Raw genomic sequence first — 26,230 nt, 5'->3', positions numbered from 1 at the left:
AATTAATAGATTGTTAATGACTGAATATAAGAACCTTATTTAGGAAGAAGAAAAGAATATGGATAATTCTACCTATGTTAAACTTGCTAACACTATTTTCTTCTCTTTCCAGATGGACTAAGTGTTGTATTTTTTGTTGTTGATGATCCTCTTCTTAGAATAAGTTCGTGTAGATTCCATGGAATTATGGAAACTTGACAGGTTTTAGTCAAGGGTGTGATATCTGAGTGTGGTACTCAGTCAAGGTATGAGCCGCGTGGGGCGCTCCCACGGACTCATAGATGTAACGCATTAAGCGTAACATCTGGGGGACTCTGCCGTGGTTGCAGTGGTACAAGGCATTCGTTGAATAGGTCTTTGAAAGTTGTCTAGGTGGGTACGTGATTAACGACACATTAAGAATTTTGAGCTGACCAATGCGCACTGGATACCTGTTTTAAGGCCGTTATTAGCGATTTCAGCTGGGTGACTCCAGGTCTGCAAGATAAATTCACCGATTCTATAGAGAATCGAGGACTTCATTTCCACGCAGCAGGCAGCAGGGATATCACACAAATTAGTAATACAGTCATAGAACACCGTACATTAAAATACCGATTTCCTTAAATAGTTTAAGAAACTCGCAGAAGGGGGGTATACTAGACCCATTTATTCAACTCTGTTACAATTTATAGGTACCCTGGTAAGAAGCTTATAATCAGGTAAGGTATTGATAAGCAGGGTGTAATTATGTGGACCTTATAGCGGGTTTTGCAATGAGTCCTGTAATAATCGTTCTATAGATTGGTAAGCAGAAGGTATTTGAAAGAAGACTAAATCGCAGGAAGGCGAAGTCTTTAACAATAACGGTAAAGATGGATATTCATTTAATTTAAGATGCCGCAGATGTTAGGATGTCTAAATCTTTCTTTCCTTAAATAAACGGGTCATATGGTAAGTATATATATGACTTCAGGAAACATGAATTTTTAGACTGCTATATACATTACATTATAAATATTAAGAAACAATGCAATATATGTAATACTCGGAACGTTGGACATGTAATATGCCCTTATACTAGGTATGTTGCATGATAAGCAAAGATTTGGCGATCTGGGTCTGTCATGTGTATGTACATAAGGAGACGTCTTTTTGTAACATTATTGACAGATGATAATGGATTCAACCTTTCAGCTTATAATAACAATGAGATACATATAATTGTTCTTAAAACTGTATATGGTAATATATGGGATACAAATATACAGGTGGTATTAAAATCCTGCTCATTGTGAAATATCAGGTATATACAGGTATTTATAATGGAATATATGTGTATATATTGGAGGAAAATATCCTCAAACCACCTAGTGGTAGTAAGTATGTATTGCAGCCCTCTGACCAGATTCTTAGGAATTGGAAAATGGGCGGGACAAGGTTCTTTTGGAAGATCTGGAAAAGTTTAATAGCTGATATATCTCTCATAAGGTGACACAGTATTGGATAAACATTGTCACAACTGTTGTAACAGTACATATGTAAAGGTTGTTTAAATCCCAAGTGCTTGTTAAGAGCTGACACAAATGTGATTTTATTTTTTGTGTTCACAAATCTCTGTAAACCCTAGTTAAATTGAGATGTTCAGAATTAAGGAATTAAGAATAACTCTGATGTTTATAGTCTTATACACCAGGACAGAAGGGTGACCATAGGTCATAAAATATGATCATCCTGTTTAAACTGTCACAGTAATGATTGAAACGGTGGGAAGGTAAGTTATCCTTAAATGCATATAGTGGTAATTTTGATGGTTTTTTTTTTAACCTCTGATGACCAGTAGAGACACTTTTGTACTTTAGGAGTTTTGGAAGTACCAGATATTGATGTTGTTAGATCAAATGGTAGGACAACTCCTGGATTCTTTTAACCAGAAAATGGAGAAATTTGCTCGTGTTAGAAAAGTGGCTTTGCAGAACAGGCATTGGATCAGCTGTTTGCAAAGAAACAATAAAATCATAATCACAAGGTAATCATGAGATATTGAGCTAATGGTTGCCTAATATCTGATATATGATTGGTCTGTTAACTTGAGTTGTTTCATCTCATCATTACCGGTCCACAGCATGTAAAAGAATGGTCTCATATTTAAATAGGTTCTACAGGACAATGTTGTGTTATTGGTAATCTATTTGGGTAAAACTTACTAACAGTTTGTGTGTTTGCAATAGATAGGAAAAAGTTTCATTTTGACAGTAATTGTATTATGTATGATAATGTTTTTATTTTCTCAGAACATCAAGGAACAGTCCAAAAATTTGTCAAAGAGCCCAAGACTTCCTTGATTCTCCTTCCCAATTAATATACAGATTATTGGACTGGAGAAAGGGGGGGGGGTAGTATATGAGTTAGTTCAGGATAAATATATGTGAAAATCCTGAATATCGGGACATTTTTGGAGAAATATTTTATGGAAATGTGAAAAGCAAAGGCATCCTAGGATCTGGATGCCATCTAGTGGCTAAAATAATGTGAAGTTCAATCTGTAGCACTCGCAAATAGTGGCAAATGTGTAAAAATTTCAGAATGGAATATACAAAATCATAAAGTATCTTAGAGGGTTGGGAGGGACAACTAATGCTCTGGAAGAGTTTCTGTTTCTCGCATCTACAGGGAAACAAGTCAACAGAAGGATATCAAAAGACTACAAGTGGATCGGATGGAAGAGAAGACATCATGGGTAGGTAGAGAGACATTCAAACTGATACCTCTTTATTTCCTACGTAGATACAGATGAGAAGGACGAGCCCAGCTGTAGACAGACGATATATCCAAAGATGACTGCATGGACCCTTAGATGATCAGACAGGACACAGACCAGAAGTACCGGACACAGATGACCTGAACCAGATGGTCCAAGGGATGATGACACCCTCAGAAGACCCCACCACACTATGAGAAGACTTCACAAAGAAACAACTAGGCCTTTAGTTTCCATTGTTGAGGGATATTAGGAAAGGGCTTGCCCACATAGGCAGATTTTTTTGTCCTTGCATAAGTATGCATAAATATAAAAACAAGGTTTTTTTCCATCTACCTATGGCGGTGCAGGGGAGAAATGCCTCTTCTCAACCCCTTCATTACTTTATACTTTGAACTGTGAAATGACTTTGTTGTAATCTTTTCCAAACTAAATCTTTTCTTTCTTTAGACACCTGTACTAACACAGAACACAGACTTACACTAAAATGTTTTTGACTGATTGTCAGTTTAATCTGTCGAATGCCAGATCACTGTCAACAGGGGGATATGTTACAGAGTAATTCCATACATCCATTTTAGAGATACAAAGAATGAATGATAATATTGGCTTCTGTAAACTGAAGCCTAATTAACATCCCTACACTGTAGCCTTGGCTGAATAGACAATCCCAGCTCAGCCCACTGATACAGCTAGCCCACATGCTGTGAAAGACACACCCACAGGTAATATACCTGAGCACTTGAAATCAGAGCCCACTCTCTCCCAAAACCACTGAGGCAGATGTACAGTAGCTACACACAGCTACAAAGCTCTCAGAAGCATGGCTTGCTCATCACCAGGACTGATCTCCTTACTAAGGCTAAGTATCATACACAATATCTCATAGATAAATAGCATAGAATAGTTAAATATGTGTTTGTGATAAAGTAGTTGTGAAATGATTAGCATAGAATAGTTAATCTGGAGATACAAATGGCTTAAGGTTAATGATACTTGTGCAATTATGTGATTGTTATGTGTTGGTGATAATACTCTATGAAATCTGTAATGAATTGGAACAGTAGACAATCTGTAGCATAGCATCTCTGGTATACATTTGTGGATGGTGATTTATAACAGATTGTAGTGGTTTTATATAGTGCATCTTGCTGAAATATAGCATGTGCTTGTAGCAATGGCAGGCTGATACTTGTGGTTACCTGGTGATCTGGTCTTGTGATGGTTTATATAACATAGCCAGCATACCATATGCTCTGGTTATTGAGATACTGTGTTGGCTTGGAATTGTGAAAGGTGATTAGATGGCTTAGAATTGTAATATCAGCACATATGCATTATGTTGAAGCTTATATGTTTTGCAATATAGTGGAGTCTTATGGCTTCTGCTATGTGATTATGGTGTAGCAAAGAATGCCATGTGTTTGGACTTGCAAATCTAAAATGGCTGCTGCCATTCCCTTTTGAACCATATGTTACAGACTTTGGAATCATGGGAGTTTTCCCAAAATGGAGTCTAGCTTCTGTCCCATGCGGTCTGTGGACAATGCAGCCACATGCTGCCCCTCCCCCACCCACACACACACATACATATACCAAAACCAATACCCTAAGATATTTATTTAAGATATATATTGTCCAATATATATCAATAAATCTAGGATTTAGCCGAGTGCTTTGAGTAAATATCTCCCCAGTAATAAATACACACATACAGTACATACATACATATTCACACTTCTTTCACCCTGTTCTTTTCTTATAAAGTTTAAATCTGTGAAACTATTATATGGTGACTTGCATTGTATTTGACCAATACTGTTTAATGATAAAAGTGAATTCTATGAGTAGCAATTGTTTGTTGAAATACATTCTTATGATTTACATTCTATATGACTGGCGTGCATTCTTATATGAACAGAATATTCCTAATGATTTAAAGATATATATGTCTAGATGCAACCTCTGCGGGTTTGCTTATAAAAGGAAAATTATACATTTGCTTCAAAGATATGAAATATAGTAATATAATACAAGCAATAGAATCAGACAGAGAAAAGGAGGGGAATAGAAAAGGAAACAAGTATACCCCTTAGCAATATCCCCTTATCACCACACAAACAGAGGATTTCTTAGGTAAAATGTGACCGAAAAACACAGAGAAAAATACAAAATACGTATATCCTGCGAAATACCTATATTATCTAATAACCCTGACGCACTAAGCCCCTCAGGTTACAGAATAAAGGGATAGCAGTAGGAGTGAGATACACGGAGTAGAGATCACACAGCAGCTATATGCACACACACATAGTCACATGTACAATGCAGGAATTATGACAAACAATAAAACTGCACTGGACAAGCAATACTATCACTGAGTAAAGCTATGTATAAACACAGATATATCAATGCACAGTAAAAACTGGATGAATATCACAGGGTACTTGTACTGAATAACCCTGAAGTATGCACTTGTTCTTAACTAACACTGTCTAAATGACATGTAGAATACTTAAGTGTCCTGTAAATGCACAGCGCTGATAATGCAGGCGGCTTTACAGAGGAGGCATCACCCAGCAGTCCCAGAATCAGCTCAGCTATGTGTAATGGCACCCAAACGCTGGCAGGGAGTGAAGGAGACAGAGAGATACAGCTCCGGGGCGGGAACATTCAATTTAAATGGCACCCAGGTGCTGGGAGCGGGGTTACAGGTCAGAGCCTTATCCCCTTGCTGGACTTCACCACCGGGTACCGCGGGCCTTAATAAAGTGGATTATAACCTGATCCGTCCTGTGCCCTTGCCTTGGTGGTCCAGCGGGGTCCCTGTACTGCGAGTGTCCACACCAGCATGTGTGGCCCGCCTCCTTATGGCCGTAGCGGATCGCGATTTCCATCGGGTCCCGCTTGGGGGACTCTCTTACCTCCTCCCTGAGTGTGGCCACGCGATCCTGGAGAACTTCGGTTAGTGTGTGTGTGCCCTGTGAAGAACCGGAGCCTCCGCTGTAAGTACCCGGCAACCAGGGACGCGGGAGTATACAGCGCCGCTGGGGGAGGTGATGGAGTTGCAGCAGGAGATATCAGCGTGATATTTTGCACCTGAGTGCCTCTGCTGCAGCCCTTGAAGTCTTCTATCTTCTATAAAATAGCTCTTCTTAGGCACCAACTTACAAACTGAGCTCCTGTGCACAGAGGCGGGGTTATAGAGGAGGCGGTGCTGAGCATCTTGGAAACAGTCAAAGCTTTTAGCTTGTTGGTGCCTCGGATCAAGATTCTACTCTACACCCCAATGTTATTCCCTGTGAAATACAGTGTACCCCGCTGCAGAAAGTAGGGCTCTCTTTCCTCATGCGCTAATCCTTTTCTTATTTAAACCATCTTCGACGGAACCAAATACTGCTGTTTTCTGCCACCCTGATACATATTTCAGTGTCATCAGCTGATTTAGCTATGTTTATTTACACTTTACTTGTCCTATATTTTCTTCAACTGTAATGCTGGGTAGTGGGTACACACTGGCAGATATATTGGCCAATTAATTGACTGGCCAATATATATTTTGCTGATCTGCAGGTGTGTACAAGCTTTCACAGATATATTGCATCTGGAGTACAGCATAGAAGATGGACAAAAATAGGATTTTAATTACCTGCCGGTAAATCCTTTTCTCGTAGTCTGTAGAGGATGCTGGGGTCCATTTTAGTACCATGGGTTATAGACGGTTCCGCAGGAGCCTTCGGCACTTTAAGACTTTTCAACAGTGTGAACTGGCTCCTCCCTCTATGCTCCTCCTCCAGACCTCAGTATAGGAACTGTGCCCGAGGAGACGGACATTCTTGAGAGAGGAATTACTATTAAACTTGTGGCGAGATTCACACCAGCTCACACCATGCATAAACAACATGTCGGCTAACATGGCCTTTAACATAAGTCATGCCAAGCAGCATGCACAACGCAACAGCAACAGCTGTTAACAACTGAACACATGAAACAATGTGCAAAAAGATAAACGTAATCAGCAGGAAAAATGAGCACTGGGCGGGCGCCCAGCAACCTCTACGGACTGCGAGAAAAGGATTTACCAGAAGGTAATTAAAATCCTATTTTCTCTTACGTCCTAGAGGATGCTGGGGTCCATTTTAGTACCATGGGGATATACCAAAGCTCCCAGTACGGGTGGGAAAGTGCTAATGTTGATGACTGACCAAATTGAAGGTCGTCAGCAGCCAAGGTGTCGAGCTTATAAAACTTATCAAATGTGTTTGCACCAAACCAAGTAGCAGTTCGGCAGATTTGCAAAGCCAAGACCCCCCGGGCAGCCGCCCAGGACGACCCACTTTCCTTGTAGCGTGGGCTTTTACCGAAGTCAGTAACGGCAATCCTGCCGTGGAATGAGCGTGCTGAATGGTACCCCTGATCAAGCGCGCAATAGTCTGCTTAGAAGCAGGACCCCCAATCTTGTTGGGGTCATAGAGGACAAACAGAGATACTGTTTTCCTTATCCGAGCAGTTCTTGCAACATAAGTCCTCAGCGCTCTGACGACATCCAAGGACCTTGAGATGGCTGAGGTGTCAGAAGCTACTGGCACCACCATTGGCTGGTTGATATGAAAAGAAGATGCAACCTTCGGAAGAAAGTGCTAACGTGCTCTCAGTTCAGCCCTATCTTCATGAAATATTAAATAAGGACTCTTGTGTGACAGAGATCCTAACTCAGAAACTCATCTGCCTGAAGCTAAGGCCAACAGCATGACCACTTTTCAAGTGAGAACTTTAACTCCACCTCTTGCAGAGGCTCAAAACAGTCCGATTTAAGGAACTGCAACACCACATTAAGATCCCATGGCGCCACAGGAGGCACAAAGGGAGGTTGGATGCGCAGAACCCCTTTCACGAACATCTAGACATCAGAAAGAGAAGTCAATTGTTTCTGAAAGAAAACTAACAAGGCCGAAATCTGAACCTTGATAGATCCTAATCTCAATCTATAGGAAAAATTGGTGTTGGGGATGCGCTACACCACTAACAAATGGATAATAAAAAATAATAAAAATGTACATGTGATTCTATATATTACTGTATATAGAAAGGGTTTAATACTCATTAGACAATTTCATAAACAGAAAGTTGTAATTTATTTTTATAGAATTTAATATATAGACAGCTTTAAAAAATTCATTAATATAAAGCCTGTATTACTATACGGCTCTTAACCTTAAGAAGACATGTTTAAAACTAAAACTTAAAAAATACATATATAGATAGGCTGTATAGCTGATAAACCTTTTGAGCAGTCCTGGGATTTAAAGCAATGTTTTTCTATATATAGAGTACTATTGGATCTGATACGTTGTAACAATCTTTGCTACAAAATGTTCTTTTTTTATGTAGACAGAGTTCACGTGTAAAGGAGCCCATCCACAACTACCACTGTGACAGCCAAGGACCCCAATGAAATTGGAACCAACAGCACCACTTGAATCCCGCAAGAACGCAATCACGGTAACTTAATTGATGTAATAAGAAACCGGAGGGATCAAGCTGTAAGATTTGGAACCAGGGGAAAACAATGTGGATATAAGTCAAGTGTTTTAACAATCCAAAATGCATGCATATTAATAACATCAAAAGCTGTGCACAGCAGGGACTCAGTGAACTCTGTCTACATAAAAAAAGAACATTTTGTAGCAAAGATTGTTACAACGTATCAGATCCAATAGGACTCTATATATAGAAAAACATTGCTTTAAATCCCAGGACTGCTTTAAAAGGTTTATCAGCTATACAGCCTATCTATATATGTATTTTTTAAGTTTTAGTTTTAAACATGTCTTCTTAAGGTTAAGAACCGTATAGTTAAACAGGCTTTATATTAATGAATTTTTTTTAAAGCTGTCTATATATTAAATTCTATAAAAATAAATTACAACTTTCTGTTTATGAAATTGTCTAATGAGTATTAAACCCTTTCTATATACAGTAATATATAGAATCACATGTACATTTTTATTATTTTTTATTATCCATTTGTTAGTGGTGTAGTGCATCCCCAACACCAATTTTTCCTATAGTATACTTCCTTGAGGTTGGCAATTACCTCAATAGGGGGAAGCAGCAGCATACACTGACAAATTGATGAATAATTAATTAACCTGAACTCCACCCAGGTCAGCGCACTTGTTTGTTTGTGTTTGGTTTAATCTCAATCTAGCATCCACACATGCCTGTAGAAATAGGAGAAGTCATCCTAGTTGAAACTCCACTGCAGGAGACTTCTTGGTTACACACCAAGATACATATTTTTTCCAAATACAATGGTAATGTTTGGATGTTACCCCTTTCCTGGCTAGAATAAGTGTGGGAATGACTTCATTGGGAATACCCTTACAGGGGCTAGGATCTGGTGCTCAACAGCCATGCCGTCAAACGCAGCCGCGGTATGTCCTGATAAACTAACGGCCCCTGCTGAAACAGGTCTTTGCAAAGAAGAAGAGGCTGAGGATCTCCCATTAATAACTTGAAGATCTGGATACCAAGCCATCCTTGGTCAGTCCGGAGCAATGAGTATTGCTCGAACTCCTGTTCTTCTGATGATCTTGAGAACTTTTGGAATAAGTGGAAGTGGAGGGAACAGATACACCGACCGAAACACCCACTAGGTCACCAGTGCATCTATCGCTATTGCTTGTGGGTCTGTTGACCTGGAACAATATTTCTGAAGCTTCTTGTTGCAGCATGATGCCATCATATCCACTTGAGGAACACCCCAAAAACTTGCCACCTCCGCAAAGACTTCTTGGTGGAGGCCCCATTCTCCTGGATGGAGATCGTGTCTGCTGAGGAAGTCTGCTTCCCAGTTGTCCACTCCTGGAATTAAAAATTGCAGACAGAGCTTTTGCATGTCTTTCTGCCCAGAGGAGTATCTTTGTCACCTCTGACATTGTTGCTCTGCTTTTTGTTCCACATCGATGGTTTATGTAAGATTCTGCCGTTACATTGTCTGACTGGATCTGTATGGAATGACCTTGAAGAAGGTGTGCCATTTTATGATTACTGTTGTACACAGCTCTCAATTCCAGAATGTTTATGTGAAGGCAAGTTTCTTAACTTGACCCTCTTCCCTGGAAGCTTTCGCCTTGCGTGACTGCTCCCCATCCTTGGAGACTTGCATCCGTGGTCACCAGGATCCAGGCCTGAATCCAGAACCTGCGTCCCTCCAGGAGGTGAGAAATTTGTAGCCACCACAGTAGCAAAATTCTGGCTTTCGCTGACAAGATTATCCTTTGATGCATGTGGAGATGTGACCCTGACCACTTTTCCAGTAGGTCCCACTGGAAGACCCTGGCATGGAAACGGCCATATTGTAGCGCCTCGTAAACTGCTACCATTTTCCCCAACAGGCGAATGCACTGATGACTTGATACTGTTCTTGGTCACAAACGTTGTTTGACCATGCTCTAGATGTCCTGAGCCTTTTCCACTTGTAGAAATACCCTCTGTATCTCGGTGTCCAGTATCAGTCCCAAAAATTATAATCTCATTGTCGGTTCCAACTGCGATTTTGGAAAGTTGATGATCCAACCGTGCTGTTGAAGCACCTTCGGGGACAATGCTATGTTCTGGAGTAGCTTGTCCCTGGATCTCGCTTTTATGAGATCGTCAAATTATGGAATTATGTTGACTCCTTGTTTGCGAAGGAGAACCATCATCTCCGCCATCACCTTGGTGAATATTCTCAGAGCCGTGAAGAGCCCGAACAGTAATGTCTGGAATTGGTAGTGGCAATTCTGAACCGCAAACCTCAGGTATGCTTCATGTGGCGGGTAAATGGGGACATGCAGGTAAGCATCCTTGATGTCCACCGCCACCATAAATTCCTTTTCTTCCAAGCTGGAAATCACTGCTGTCAAGGAATCCATCTTGAATTTGAACCTTTTCAAATAAAGATTCAGGAATTTTAGGTCTAAAATCGGTCTGACCGAGCCATCCGGCTTCGGCACCACAAACAGGCTTGAATAAAAACCTTGGTTTCTTTGTTCAGCAGGAACCAAGGCAATTATTTTGTCTTGACATAATTTGTGTATTGCGTTCAGGACATTTGTGCTGTCCTGAGCAGAAACTGGCAAGGCTGATTTGAAAAAATCGGCATGGGGGAAGGTCTTGAAATTCCAACCTGTAACCTTGAGATACTGTCTGTAATATCCAAGGATCCAGGTCTGAGTGAAGCCAGACCTGGCTGAAATATACAAGACGTGCCCCCACCCGATCACACTCCCGTAGGAGCCCCAGCGTCATGCTGTGGCTTTTGCAGAAGTAGCTGCAGACTTCTGCTCCTGGGAGCTTGACGGTGTTGTAGATTTTCTACCTTTTCCTCTCCCTTTTCCTGTGACAAAAGGGGTACTCTTAGCCTTTTTGTACTTGTTGAGCTGAAAGGACTGCATAGTATGAGAATGATATACTTTTTTTATTTTAGCCGGTGTAGCTACCGACGGCAGAAATGCTGACTTGCCAGATGTAGTAGTTGATATCATGGCATCTAGTTTCCAAAGAGGGCCTCACCATTGTACGGGAATCCCCAATATTTCTTTTGGATTCAGCATCAGCATTCCATTGGCGGATCCAGAGCGCCCCTCAGAACACTCTTGTGCCTCCAAAATGGTTTCCTCTTGGGAAGAACTTTCTCTAGTCCTGTTACATACAGTATGTGTACAGTCACACCACTCACACACAGGGGAGCTATTGGGGACAGATCTACCTAAAGTCTGTCAGAGAGACCCAGAGGAGATTGACAGTCCACATCACGCGCCCTATATGTACTACTTACAATGAATATACAGTACATATATACCAAAACAGCGCTATTTATCCAATGTGAAACCCACAGACTTCAATAAATAATGTGCTCCCCTCCCCTTCTATAACACCCTGGTACTTGTATCAGCGATGTGTGAGGAGAAGCATCTGGTAGGATCAGTGCTCCGGCGTCTCTGTGAGGAGAAAATGCCGCCAAATGAGTGTTACAAGCAATTCTGAGGTGAAGCCCCACCCCCTGTAATGGCACGGTTCAGCCACAGTAATATTTATACTGGCGGGTGTAGTGTACAGTGTACATCAGCGGCTCACATGTATGTACATTTTGCCAGTGAGAGTAAGGATATATCATGTCCCTCAGAGCGCCCCCCCCCCCCGTTCCCCGTGCTGAGAGACATGTTGCTGCGCAGCGTCCTGCGCTGTGCTGGTACCTTTATGCCGCCATGATGACTGGAGGGCCCCTCTCTGCAGGTCTCCGGTTAATACTCACCAGCCTTCTGACTTCTGGCTCTGTTAGGGGGTGGCGGCAGTGCTGCGGGAGTAAGCAGCAGCCAGGCAAGGGCTGTGTTCAGTACCCTTCAGGGGCTAATGGTGTCCTGTCAGCGGAAGCAGAGCCATTAAACTAACTGAGAAGTTGGTTCCTACTTCCCCCCCTAAGTCCCACGAAGCAGGGAAGCTGTTGCCAGCAGGTTCCCTGTAAAATAAAAAACCTAACAAAGTCTTTGTCAGTCAAACTCAATAGAGCTTCACTGATGTGCAGCCAATCTCCCGGGCACATTTTCTAAACTGAGGTCTGAAGGAGGGGCATAGAGGGAGGAGCCAGTTCACACTGTTGAAAAGTCTTAAAGTGCTGAAGGCTCCTGCGGAACCATCTATACCACATGGTGCTAAAATGGACCCCAGCATCCTCTAGGACGTAAGAGAAATACTGTATCTGCAGATATTTTGGTGCATCTTTCTGTATGTGTATTGTATTGTGGTGACCAGTATATTGTAGTACAATACAGTAGTCCATTGCTGTATTTTGCTGCTCCGTGTCAGTTCTAGTATCCTGAACAGTGCTCAATATCTGTGCTCACTATTATCATTGCTGCATTTTGGTGACCAGTATATGGTAGTACAATACAGTAGTCCATTGCTGTATTTTGCTGCTCTGTGTCAGTTCTAGTATCCTGAACAGTGCTCAATATCTGTGCTCATTATTATCATTGCTGCATTGTGGTGACCAGTATATAGTAGTACAGTACAGTAGTCCAGTGCTGTTCTCGCTGCCCAGTGTCATTTCTATTATCCTGAACAATGCTCAATATATGTGCTCATTATTATCATTGCTGCATTGTGGTGACCACAGAGCAGTATATAGTAGTACAGTACAGTAGTCCAGTGCTGTTCTCGCTGCCCAGTGTCATTTCTATTATCCTGAACAGTGCTCAATATCTGTGCTTATTATTATTATCATCATTCTGCATTGTGGTGACCAGTATATGGTAGTATAGTACAGTAGTCCATTGCTGTATTTTGCTGCTCTGTGTCAGTTCTAATATTCTGAACAGTGCTCAATATCTGTGCTCATTATTATCATTGCTGCATTTTGGTGACCACTGACCAGTATATAGTAGTACAGTACAGTTTTCCAGTGCTGTTCTCGCTACCCAGTGTCAGTTCTAGTATCCTGAACAGTGCTTATTATCTGTGCTCAGTAACAGTGCTGCATTGTGGTGATTAAAAGTCCAGTGTCTTGTGCTGCATCTTGCTGCTGTAGGGTGCTGTGGTAGTGTCCTGTCACTGTGCATAGGTCATCATCATTCCAGTCACAGTGGTATCTGGTATCTATCTATTGGTATCTAATTCCAGACATTACCGCCATCTAATTCCAGATATATTACTGGCATATAATTCCACATATTAAAAAATGGAGAACAAAAATGTGGAGGGTAAAATAGGGAAAGATCAAGATCCACTTCCACCTCATGCTGAAGCTGCTGCCACTAGTCATGGCAGAGATGATGAAATGCCATCAACGTCGTCTGCCAAGGCCGATGCCCAATGTCAGAGTAGAGAGCATGTAAAATCCAAAAAACAAAAGTTCAATAAAGTGACCCAAAAATCTAAATTAAAAGGGTCTGAGGAGAAGCGTAAACTTGCCAATATGCCATTTACGACACAGAGTGGCAAGGAATGGCTGAGGCCGTCGCCTATATTCATGGCTAGTGGTTCAGCTTCACATTAGAATGGAAGCACTCATTCTCCCGCAAGAAAACTGAACTGAGTTAAGCTGGCAAAAGCACAGCAAAGAACTGTGCATTCTTCTAAATCACAAATCCCCAAGGAGAGTCCAATTGTGTCAGTTGCGATGCCTGACCTTCCCAACACTGGACAGGAAGAGGTGGCTCCTTCCACCATTAGCACGCCCCCTGCAAGTGTTGGAAGGAGCACCCACAGTCCAGTTCCTTATATTTAAATTGAAGATGTCACTGTTGAAGTACACCAAGATGAGGATATGGGTGTTGCTGGCGCTGAGAAGGAAATTAACAAGGAGGATTCTGATGGTGAGGTGGTTTGTTTAAGTCAGGCACCCGGGGAGACACCTGTTGTCCGTGGGATGAATATGGCCATTGACATGCCTGGTCAAAAACAAAAAAAAATCACCTCTTCAGTGTGGAATTATTTCAACAGAAATGCGGACAACTGGTGTCAAGCCGTGTGTTGCCTTTGTCAAGCTGTAATAAGTAGCGGTGAGGACGTTAACCACCTAGGAACATCCTCCCTTTTACGTCACCTGGACCGCAATTATCAGAACTCATTGACAAGTTCAAAAACTTTGGGTGACAGCGGAAGCAGTCCACTGACAACTAAATCCCTTCTTCCTCTTGTACCCAAGCTCCTGCAAACCACACCACCAAATCCATCAATGTCCATTTCCTCCTTAGACAGGAACACCAATAGACCTGCAGGCCATGTCACTGGAAAGTCTGATGAGTCCTCTCCTAACAGGGAGTCCTCCGATAGATCCTTGAGTGTAATGCCTACTGCTGCTAGCACTGCTGTTGTTGCTGCTGGGAGTCGATCGTCATCCCAGAGGGGAAGTCGGAAGACCACTTGTACTACTTCCAGTAAGCAATTGACTGTCCAACAGTCCTTTGCGAGGAAGATGAAATATCACAGCAGTCATCCTGTTGCAAAGTGGATAACTCAGGCCTTGACAACTATGTTAGTGTTAGACGTGCGTCCGGTATCCTCCGTTAGTTCACAGGGACTTAGAGAATTGCTTGAGGTAGTGTGTCTCCGGTACCAAATACCATCTAGGTTCCACTTCTCTAGGCAGGCGATACCGAGAATGTACACAGATGTCAGAAAAAGAGTCACCAGTGTCCTAAAAAATGCAGTTGTACCCACTGTCCACTGAACCACGGACATGTGGACAAGTTAAGCAGGGCAGACTAAGGACTATATGACTGTGACAGCCCACTGGGTAGATGTATTGCCTCCCGCAGCAGCAACAACAGCAGCGGCGGTTTCAGTAGCAGCATCTCGCAAATGCCAACTCGTTCCTAGGCAGGCTACGCTTTGTATCACCGCTTTCCATAAGAGGCACACAGCTGACAACTTCTTACGGAAACTGAGGAACATCATTGCAGATTGGCTTACCCAAATTGGACTCTCCTGGGGATTTGTTACATCGGACAACGCCACCAATATTGTGCGTGCATTACATGTGGGCAAATTCCAGCACGTCCCATGTTTTGCACATACAATTAATTTGGTGGTGCAGAATTTTTTTAAAAACGAAAGGGGCGTGCAAGAGATGCTGTCGGTGGCCCGAAGAATTGCAGGCCACTTTCTGCATTCAGCCACCGCTTGCCGAAGCCTGGAGCACCAGCAAACACTCCTGAACATGCCCTGCCATCACCTGAAGCAAGAGGTGGTAACGAGGTGGAATTCAACCCTCTATATGCTTCAGAGGATGGAGGAGCAGCTAAAGGACATTCAAGCCTATACATCTGCCTACGATATAGGCAAAGCAGGGGGAATGCACCTGACTCAAGCGCAGTGGAGAATGATTTCAACGTTGTGCAAGGTTCTTCAACCCTTTGAACTTTCCACACGTGAAGTCAGTTCAGATACTGCCAGCCTGAGTCAGGTCATTCTGCTCATCAGGCTTTTGCAGAAGCAGCTGGAGAGATTAAAGGAGGAGCTAAAACGGAGCGATTCCGCTAGGCATGAGGGACTTGTGGATGAAGCCCTTCATTCGCTTAACCAGGATTCACGGGTGGTCAATCTGTTAAAATAAGAGCACTACATTTTGCCCACCGTGCTCGATCCTAGGTTTAAAGCCTACGTTGTATCTCTCTTTCCGGCAGACACAAGTCTGCAGATGTTCAAAGACCTGCTGGTGAGACAATTGTCAAGTCAAGCGGAACGTGACCCGCCAACAGCTCCTCCTTCATTTTCTACCGCCACTTGAGCTGCCAGGAAAAGGATAACATTTCCAAAACCACCTGCTGGTGGTGATGCAGGGCAGTCAGGAGTGATAGCTGACATCTGGTCCAGATTGAAGGACCTGCCAACGATTACTGGTATGTTGTCTACTGTCACTGCATATGATTCTGTCACCATTGAAAGAATGGTGGAGGATTATATGAGTGACAGCATCCAAGTAGGCATGTCAGACAGTCCGTTCGTATACTGGCAGGAAAAAGAGGAAATTTGGAGGCCCTTGCACAAACTGGTTTTATTTTACCTAAGTTGCCTCCCCCCCCCTCCAGTGTGTACTCCGAAATAGTGTTTAGTGCAGTCAGTAACTTTGTCAGCAATCGGCGTAGGAGGTTACTTCCAAAATGTGAAGAAGATGATGTTCATCAAAATGAATTATAAACAATTCCTCCTTCGACACATTTACCAGCAATTGCCTCCAGAAAGTACACAGGGACCTGTGATGGTGGATTCCAGTGGGGGCGAATTAATACTCTGTGAGGAGGGGGATGTACACAGTGAAAGGGGTGAGGAATCGGACGATGAGGAGGAGGTGGACATCTTGCCTCTGTAGAGCCAGTTTGTGCAATGAGAGATTGCTTCTTTATTGGTGGGGGCCCAAACCAACCAGTCATTTCAGCCACAGTCGTATGGCAGACCCTGTCGCTGAAATGATGGGTTTGTTAAAGTGTGTATGCCCTGTTTATATAACATAAGGGTGGGTGGGAGGGCCCAAGGACAATTCCATCTTGCGCCTCTTTTTTTTATTTTATTTATGCATCATGTGCTGTTTGGGGACATCCTGTTTGACACTGCAGTGCCACTCCTAGATGGGCCAGGTGTTTGTGCCGCCCACTTGGGTCGCTTAGCTTAGTCATCCAGCGACCTTGGTGCAAATTTTAGCACTAAAAATAATATTGTGAGGTGTGAGGTGTTCAGAATAGACTGGAAATGAGTGGAAATTATGGTTATTGAGGTTAATACTACTATAGGACCAAAATTACCCCCAAATTCTATGATTTAAGCTGTTTTTCTCACAACATATTTCTGATAACACAAACCAGTAACTAGAAAACAAACTTTATTTAACCAGAATAGTTTAACTTTTTTCATGTTTTTTTATTTTCCTTTTTTGCATTCTGCAGATGGCCTATGAGAACCGCGAGTTGCTTTCCGGCTTCATCAGCCTGTACCGCGAGGAGGAGTGTCTGTGGCCGATGTCCTCACCGGACTACAGCAACAAGCAGAAGAGGGAGGCTGCTTATACGCACATGGTGGAGTACACTACCCCACCTTCTCTGCTGCCTCGGTTGTCTGGGTCCGAAAGAAGATCGCCAATCTTCGAACAGTATCTGTGAAAGAAAATCGCAAGGTGGAGGAGTCCAAGAGGTTAGGGGCCGGTGCAGACAAGGTGTATGTGTTGCAGCTGTGGTACTTTAAAGATCTCAACTTCCTTCTGAAGAAAAGGTCTGCTAAGGAGTCCATGGTGGTAATGGCTGAGTTCGAGGAGGGAAGTCTGGACGTGGAGGAGCCCGAATGGGTAAGTTGCCTTTTAAATTGTTTTTACCAAATACATTCCTCCTGTCATGCCACAGCTCCCTCCCCATTGAAGAAGGCATTATATTTTTTCCTGACCTCCTTTGCCCTTGCAGTGCCACATATAGTTGCTGCAGGTGGTCCCAAGGAGGGAATTGGCGCTTGTCACCACAGGCTGGTTGGGATCTTCCGGTCCGGCTGTGAGCAAAGGCATTTGCCTCGTGGCCTTGCGACGGAGCATGTTGTGTAATATACAACATGCTGTTACTACACAGTTAATTTTGTCCAGCCTCATGTTAATGGGTTTGTGGAAGATCCGGAACCAGTTGCTGAGAATGCTAAATGCATTCTTATCAACCCTGCGGGCCCTAGAAAGGCGGTAGTTAAAAATGCGACTATCGTGGTTCAGAACTCTTTGCGGGTAGGGCTTCATTATGTGTTCGTGCAGTGCGAAGGCTACATCTGGGACCCATCTTCCTACCCCAAGTTGCATGTGTGCATTGTGCCCCTGCCTGCAGTGCCACTCAATGGTGTAGTATCAAAATGCACCACATTTGTTGCTATATGTAGCATTTTGTTATCATGACCGAATGCATAATGCATGATGCATAATGAAACCTTTATACTGTGTGAAAAAGTTCAGCCATGTTGGCTGCATATACAATTATGTCTTGAAATAAAGAGCATATATTTTTTCTACGCAAATTCAGTTTTCAAAATAAAATATTTTGTTAAACGACAAGCAATGTACGGTGTAATTTTCTTACCTTGCAGTACTTATACTGAAGCACTTTGATAATAGCCTTGCAGGTTTCAGGTGTGATGTGTCCCAAAGCCTGCGCAGAGATATGTGTCCCATACTTCAGGTCCTCAAACTACTGCAGGGTAGCCACGAGCCTCTCCTCAGCAGGGATTTGGTATCCCGCTTCTGTAAGAGGGGGGTCACCAGACGCAGCAACTCCTGGAAGGTGTCATCAGTCATGCGCAGGAAGTTGTGGTAGTCATCCGGGTTGTTCTCCCTGATCTCATCCAGAAGGGGCATGTAGGAGCGAGTAGGCCGCTTAAGCAGCCACTCCTTGGTCCAGCAAGATCTCTCCCTCCGCCTTTGCTGGGCCCTCTCCCTGTCTGCCCTCACCTTCAGCACAGAGTAGCACATGAGAGCCTGATAGCGAGTAGAATCCATCTCTACACACACACAGCAGTATAGAAACACTTTGTAATGCCAGGCAGAACAAAGCAGTGCACGGTAGCTAGCAATGTGGAACGAGCATCAGGTATAAACCAAACTTCTCTAGTCACAGAGCAAACAGAAGTGCACAGACTATAAAATGGCTGCTTGTTTATATATCCCCAAGATAGGCCAGCCCACTATTTAAATTTTTACTTAATCTGGCAGATAAATCTGGTGTGCTTTTGGTCAGCATGAGATGCGCTCGAATTCGATCATCCGATACCACCCGATTTCCGGTCGTAAGGGGCATGAGATAAATCTCAGGATTGTATGCGCATCAAATGCAGTAAAAATGCATTTTCGATGAGATTTGTCTCAAGGTGAGCTTCAAGGGAAATCAGGCCCGATCTCGCGTCGAAAGCAATCGCACAAGTGTATGGGTACCGTAAGAGAAACCACCTTTGGCAGATATATCTGTAGATTAATTGAACTGCATATATATCTGACTGTGTGTACCCAGCTTAAGTCACTGTTTTGATTATTAATTTATGTACTCTGTAATTGGGTGCTACGGATCCCTTGTTGCGCCATATAAAGGATAATTGTAATGTGTCCTGTCTCATTGTTGCATTCAGTCACATAAAACAGCCCTTCTAGTCGCACCTAGTCGTGAGCACGTTTACTAATGCCGGGCATCTTTTTGTGCATTTTCCCTCAGAAAATGCATTTTATTTGCATTGCTACAGCATGTGAATAAGACACACGAATAGACTCTGCGGATTTAAATGATATGCGGCATACCTATAAACATAGGCGGAACCAGGGGGGGGGGGGCACTCAGGCCCGTGCCCCCCTGTCATTTCTGACTTCTTTTTTGTTTCAAAAAGAGAGCAGCAGCAGCAGCACTACTGCTATTTCCGTCAGTCATATTTGATAAAAGAGCCGGCAGGCACCAGGACCCACCGCGGTTTTAACACCAAGTCCGTGAGGTAACCAATAGGAGGGCCCCTGCTCACACTTCAACCTACCTCCCCCACTGCCAGCCGGCCAGAGTCCATCCCAGGCGTGGGGTCCAGATGCCAGCATCGAGTAAGACTGTTACTTATGACGGTGCAGAAGGCTTCATTAGCCCTCACTGCACCGCACAGTTTCCCAGCACTTCCACCTCCACTTCCTTTACCACCATGCTAGGTGCAGTAAAACTCAGCCTCGGCTTTGAGAAGACAGCGCGTGTGATTGTGACAGGGCTGTCCTGCAGATGTCTTATGCTGCTTGTTGGAGATCCAGATGGCTACTGCTGCTAAGTAAAGATGGGCAGTTTGTGTCCTGTAGTCTGAGTCTCAGTGCAGTGCCCAAAACAAGGTATGCTGCACCTGCCACCACCAACTAAAAACTTTTATAATTACAGTATATAGTGCTGGGGTGCCTTCCAGGCTCCAATAACTAATGGAACCGGTGACCTACATTTCAAGGCCCAATCAGCCTTTTCATCAGGGTGAAACATTGGCTGTAAACCAGCAGGGATGCGCTCCTACAGCCATTCATTACCTGATTGTGTATTTTGTGAGGCCACACCCCCTGTGATACCACACCCCTTATCTGGGAGCATGCGTGCCTTAGGTGCATGTAAATATAACTATTACTGCATGGTGCACCCCTTTCATTTTTTTCTGGATCCACCCCTGCCTATATTCTGTTTGGGACTGTGCCTGTATTTGCATACGAAATACTACCTTACAGTGTTTTCCTGGAAAACACTGTGATGTAGCATTTTGTACTTAGATACAGCCGCAGTCCTACACAGAATACAGGCATGCTGAATATCATTTTAATCAGCAAAGTCTGCTTGTAGGCCTGATTCATATATACAGTAATATGCATTTTTGGCAATAAAAAATGCCTGACGTTAGCAGAGTTGCATGGGAACTGCCGGCTCACTTACATCAGGCATCTATCTCATGGTGCATAGCATATTGAGGCTAGGGGATTAACTTAATAAAGGTTGATTAAGGTCGATTTGTCTAATTTATTAAGGATTAATTTTCATGAAAGTCACATGTTAAATGAGACTTTGTACTCCAAATTGCAGCAATTCACCATTGGTGCAAACATCATCCAAATAACATTGGTATCATTGGGAATTTACAAATACTTTTTTATGCCAAATTGCACCACTTCACACCAAAATTGCAACAAAGTAACACCTCACTACATCAATGTACTGATTTTTTTTAGTGTGTTCAAATATGAGAATAATTTTTTCCCTGAGTTCCACCAATAGCCCCACCAAAATTGCTCAAAAATCACACCTCAATGTAAAACTTCCAAAAAAGCAACATGTTAAACCTTTGTAATTAATGCTTGACCAATCTGAATTAGAGATGTGCAGCGGGCATTTTTTGTGTTTTGTGTTTTGGTTTTGGATTCAGGTCCGCGGTCGTGTTTTGGATTCGGACACGTTTTGGCAAAACCACCCTTTCGGGTTTTGGATTCGGATGTGTTTTGGATTTGGATGATTTTTTTAAAAAACTCAAAAACAGCTAAAATCATAGAATTTGGGGGTAATTTTGATCCTATAGTATTATTAAGCTCAATAACCATAATTTCCACTCATTTCCAGTCTATTCTGAACACCTCACAATATTATTTTTAGTCCTAAAATTTGCACAGAGCTCAATGGATGACTAAGCTAAGCGACCCAAGTGGGCGGCACAAACACCTGGCCCATCTAGGAGTGGCACTGCAGTGTCAGACAGGATGGCACTTAAAAAAATAGTCAACAAACAGCACATGATGCAAAGATAAATAAAAAAAGAGGTGCAAGATGGAATTGTCCTTGGGCCCTCCCACCCACCCTTATGTTGTATAAACAGGACATGCACACTTTTACAAACCCATCATTTCAGCGACAGGGTCTGCCACATGACTGTGGCTGAAATGACTGATTGGTTTGGGCCCCCACCAAAAAAGAAGCAATCAATCTCTCCTTGCACAAACTGGCTCTACAGAGGCAATATGTCTACCTCCTCCTCATTGTCTGATTCCTCACCCCTTTCACTGTGTAGATCCCCCTCCTCACAGAGTATTAATTTGTTCCCACTGGAATCCACCATCACAGGTCCCTGTGTACTTTCTGGAGGCAACTGCTCCTCCACGGAGGAATTTATCATTCATTTTGATGAATATCATCTTCTCCACATTTTCTGGAAGTAACCTCCTACGCCGATCGCTGACAAGGTGACCGGCTGAACTAAACACTCTATTGGAGTACACACTGGAGAGGGGACAACTTAGGTAAAATAAAGCCATTTTGTGCAAGGGCCTTCAAATTGCCTCTTTTTCCTGCCAGTATACGTACGGACTGTCTGACATGCCTACTTGGATGCTGTAACTCATATAATCCTCCACCATTCTTTCAATGGTGACAGAATCATAAGCAGTGACAGTAGACATGTCAGTAATCGTTGGCAGGTCCTTAAGTCCGGACCAGATGTCAGCACTTGCTCCTGACTGCCCTGCATCACCGCCAGTGGGTGGTTTTGGAAATGTTATCCTTTTCCTGGCAACTCCAGTGGCGGTAGAAAATGAAGGAGGAGCTGTTGGCGGGTCATGTTCCGCTTGACTTGACAATTGTCTAAACAGGAGGTCATTGTGTCTGCCGGAAAGAGCTTTAAACCTAGGATCGAGCACGGTGGCCAAAATGTAGTGCTCTGATTTCAACAGATTGACCACCCGTGAATCCTGGTTAAGCAAATGAAGGGCTCCATTCACAAGTCCCACATGCCTAGCGGAATCGCTACGTTTTAGCTCCTCCTTCAATCTCTCCAGCTTCCTCCTCAGCGCCAGCAACACCCATATCCTCATCCTCATCCTTCAACAGTGGCATCTTCAATTTGAATATCAGGAACTGGACTGTGGGTGCTCCTTCCAGCTTGCAGGGGGCGTGCAAATGGTGGAAGGAGCCACCTCTTCCCGTGCAGTGTTTGGAAGGTCAGGCATTGCACCTGCCGACACATTTGGACTGTCTTTGGGGATTTGTGATTTAGAACACACAATTCTTTGCTGTGCTTTTCCCAGCTTAACTCTTTTCATTTTTCTAGTGGGAGGACGAGTGCTTCCATCGTCATGTGAAGCTGAACCACTAGTCATGAGGAACATAGGAGAGGGCCTTAGCCGTTCCTTGCCACTCCGTGTCGTAAATGGCATATTGGCAAGTTTATGCTTCTCCTCAGATGATTTTAATTTAGGTTTTTGGGTCATTTTACGGAACTTTTGCTTTTTGGATTTTACATGCTCTCTACTATGACATTGGGCATTGGCCTTGGCAGACGACGTTGATGGCATTTCATCATCTCTGCCATGACTAGTGGCAGCAGCTTCAGCACTAGGTGGAAGTGGATCTTGATCTTTCGCTATTTTACCCTCCAAATTTTTGTTCTTCATTTTTTAATGTGTGAAATTACATGCCAGTAATATATCTGGAATTAGACGGCAGTAATGTCTGGAATTAGATACCACTAGATAAATACCAGATACCACTGTGACTGGAATGATGATGACCTATGTACAGTGACAGGACACTACCACTGCACCCTACAGCAGCAAGATGCAGCACAAGGCACTAAGCACTGACCAGTGATACTGAGCACTGATGATACCACTGAGCACTGATCCTTAGCACTGATGATACTACTGAGAACTGACACTGAGCAGTACGATGCAGCACTAGACACTGTACTAGTATTAGTAATGTAGTATTACTGAGCAGCCCGATGCAGCACAAGACAATGAGCAGTTATACTTAGCACTGATGATACTACTGAGAACTGACACAGAGCAGCACGTTGCAGCACAATACACTGTACTAGTATTAGTAATGTAGTATTACTGAGTAGCATGATGCAGCACAAGACAATGAGCAGTGATACTGAGCACTGATCATACTACTGAGAACTGACACTGAGCACCACGATGCAGCACAAGACACTGTACTAGTATTAGTAATGTAGTATTACTGAGCACCACGATGCAGCACAAGACTTTGAGCAGTTATACTGAGCACTGATGATACTACTGAGAACTGTAATTGAGCAGCACGATGCAGCACAAGACACTGTACTAGTATTAGTGAGCAGCACAACAGCCCTCTGGAATTTTAACACCCCCCAGATACCACTGTGACTGGAATGACGATGACCAATGCACAGTCACAGGACACTACTACCACAGCACCCTACAGCAGCAAGATGCAGCACAAGAGAGACACTGTACTAGTATTACTGAGCACTGATACTGAGAACTGACACAGAGAGAACGTAGCCACGTCCTCTCTGTACTCTCTACAATGCCCGAGTGAAAATGGCGGTGACGCGCAGCTCTTTATATGGAATCCGAATCTCAAGAGAGTCCAACAGCAGCATCCTCTGAGGCATTCAACTGCGAATTATAGCGCAGTCGAATGTGAATTACTGTTTGAAGCGACTTCCCATACAAAAGCACCAAAATTAAAATAAAGCGCACACACACCACAATGCAACTAAAATACCCCATCGAAAGACAAAAAACACAAGTGAAAATGTATGGGGGAGATTAAGGGCTATTTTTTAAATTGCCCAAATATGATTCTTAGTAATTTTCCCCATGGATTTGTAAGAACAAATCAGTATAAAGGATAATAATAATATTAATATTATTATTATTATTATTATTAATAATAATAATAATAATAATAATAATAACAACAACAATTGCCTCCAAAATAATAATAACTCAAATCACAAATGTGATCAAATCATTTTACTAATCCCTATGGCCAAATCTTGCAAAAATAAACAAAAGAAATTTAATTGCATATATTTAGCAAATTGGAAGATTCATCCACAGTGTTCTAAAATTGTTGTTGTTTTGATAGAGCTACAAATGTTTTACAGTAGATAATTTCTTACCTTTACATTCTCTCCTTTCCTCACTGACAGTTCACGGTCGTTTCTGGCTTCAAAATCATAAAGGACTTTCATTTGGAGTGGTGACAATTGTCTGTGCAACAGAAAATTAAGACATCGAAACAATATTATGAAGTTTGGGGTGCCACTGACTAATCTTACAGTATGTTACAACTTTAAAAGGCAATTCTACATTTTTAGAGGTGGACATACTGTACTGTATTTCAGTTTTGTTGCCCGGAGACCCACTCCTCTTGGCAAGTGGCTCAAATTATGACAATAATAGCAATGGTATTACATACAATTACTAGAGCTGCTACCAAATCATGCAGTTTAAGGGATAAAGTTGCTGCACATGCCCAGTTTGCTGTGTGTGTGGATCTGAGACCTCAATCCGTGCTCTGGACCAAAGAGTAGCTACTAGGAAGAAGAGACAGGAGCCTTACCATGAGGTGGGAGAATGTGTGCTTAGAATATACAGTTCTGTCTCCTACTGGTTCTATTATGTTTGTGTATTTATTTATTGTGGTATATTTAACCTTTCCTGACCATTTATTTATATTATTTAAATACAGTATGTTTTATACAGCCTATACTTAGACTATCTATAGTGTTAAGTATTAATACTGTATTCTATACAGTATCCAGTGTATAAATAGACCAATGCTTACATTTATGTCCATAGTTATTACTAGGTTCTCCTGCCACTCCCGCACTTGCTCCAATGTTCCTTTTAGTGGGAGATTGTGGACTGCATTTTTAAACCCCCCTCTAGAAATACTGCGTTTGCCACTGTTGTGGCATACATTTCCAGACATACCAAAATGCGATGCAGTTATAATGCCGGTTGTCGGGATCCGATACCTGACATATTACCGGAGGTCAGAATGCAGACACCCACCCGTAATTCCCACTCAGTTGGTGGGTCCACGCCACCAAATGAGTGGGAATAGAACCGGTGGTGAGCTTAGCGTGCCACCAAGCCTAAAGCATGGGGTCTTGCTGCCTCGTTGCCAGTATACTGGCAGATGGGATGCCACTGTTGGTATACTGACAGCCAGCATCCCGTCAGCCAGTATATCATACCCATTCCACTAAAATGTCTGTATCAAATTTTTGTATATTGAAGACTTGTGACCCCTTAGCTCTGCAGAGCAGGATGGGGGAAGGTAATCTTAAATTAATTAGATAAGGGCCTATTCATGCTCCCTGGAGTTGCAATCTAATAAAAATTGGTTCCCAGGATAAGCCTCTTAGGAAGCTTGTCTTTCAGTGATACTGGAGGCCTAGTATAACGATAAGCAATGATGATGATATGTGAACACATTAATTCTTCATGTGTTTTTTTTTGTGTGTGTATCTTCAACAAAGGTTCAGAATCAAGATGCTATAGCTAGAGGCGGTGGCAGGATGAAACAGTCTCATTGAAACTCCTGACAATGAGCAGGTATTGTGGCATAATCAGTAAGTAGCATGGGCATTACTATGTGGACCATAATATGATGTCTGGGGCAGTACTGTGTGTGGCATAATATGTTGTCAAGGGAATCACTGTGT

The 26,230-nt window shown here is 42.8% G+C and overlaps 1 protein-coding gene across 2 annotated transcripts in view; it reads right to left on the bottom strand.

The window, feature by feature from the left end:
• The window catches only part of LOC135042599 (epidermal growth factor receptor kinase substrate 8-like), a 421,293-nt gene that overhangs the window by 242,232 nt on the left and 152,831 nt on the right, over nucleotides 1-26,230 (bottom strand). For both annotated transcript variants that reach the window (XM_063955034.1, XM_063955035.1), the window contains one exon: nucleotides 24,677-24,767. In XM_063955034.1, coding sequence (XP_063811104.1) covers nucleotides 24,677-24,767 — 91 coding nt within the window. The remainder of the gene's footprint in view (nucleotides 1-24,676; nucleotides 24,768-26,230) is intronic.

The sequence above is a fragment of the Pseudophryne corroboree genome, chromosome 2 (assembly GCF_028390025.1).
Source record: "Pseudophryne corroboree isolate aPseCor3 chromosome 2, aPseCor3.hap2, whole genome shotgun sequence".
NCBI classification, from domain to species: domain Eukaryota; kingdom Metazoa; phylum Chordata; class Amphibia; order Anura; family Myobatrachidae; genus Pseudophryne; species Pseudophryne corroboree.
Note: the sequence above shows the minus strand (reverse complement) of the source record. Positions and strands in the feature narration are given on the sequence as shown.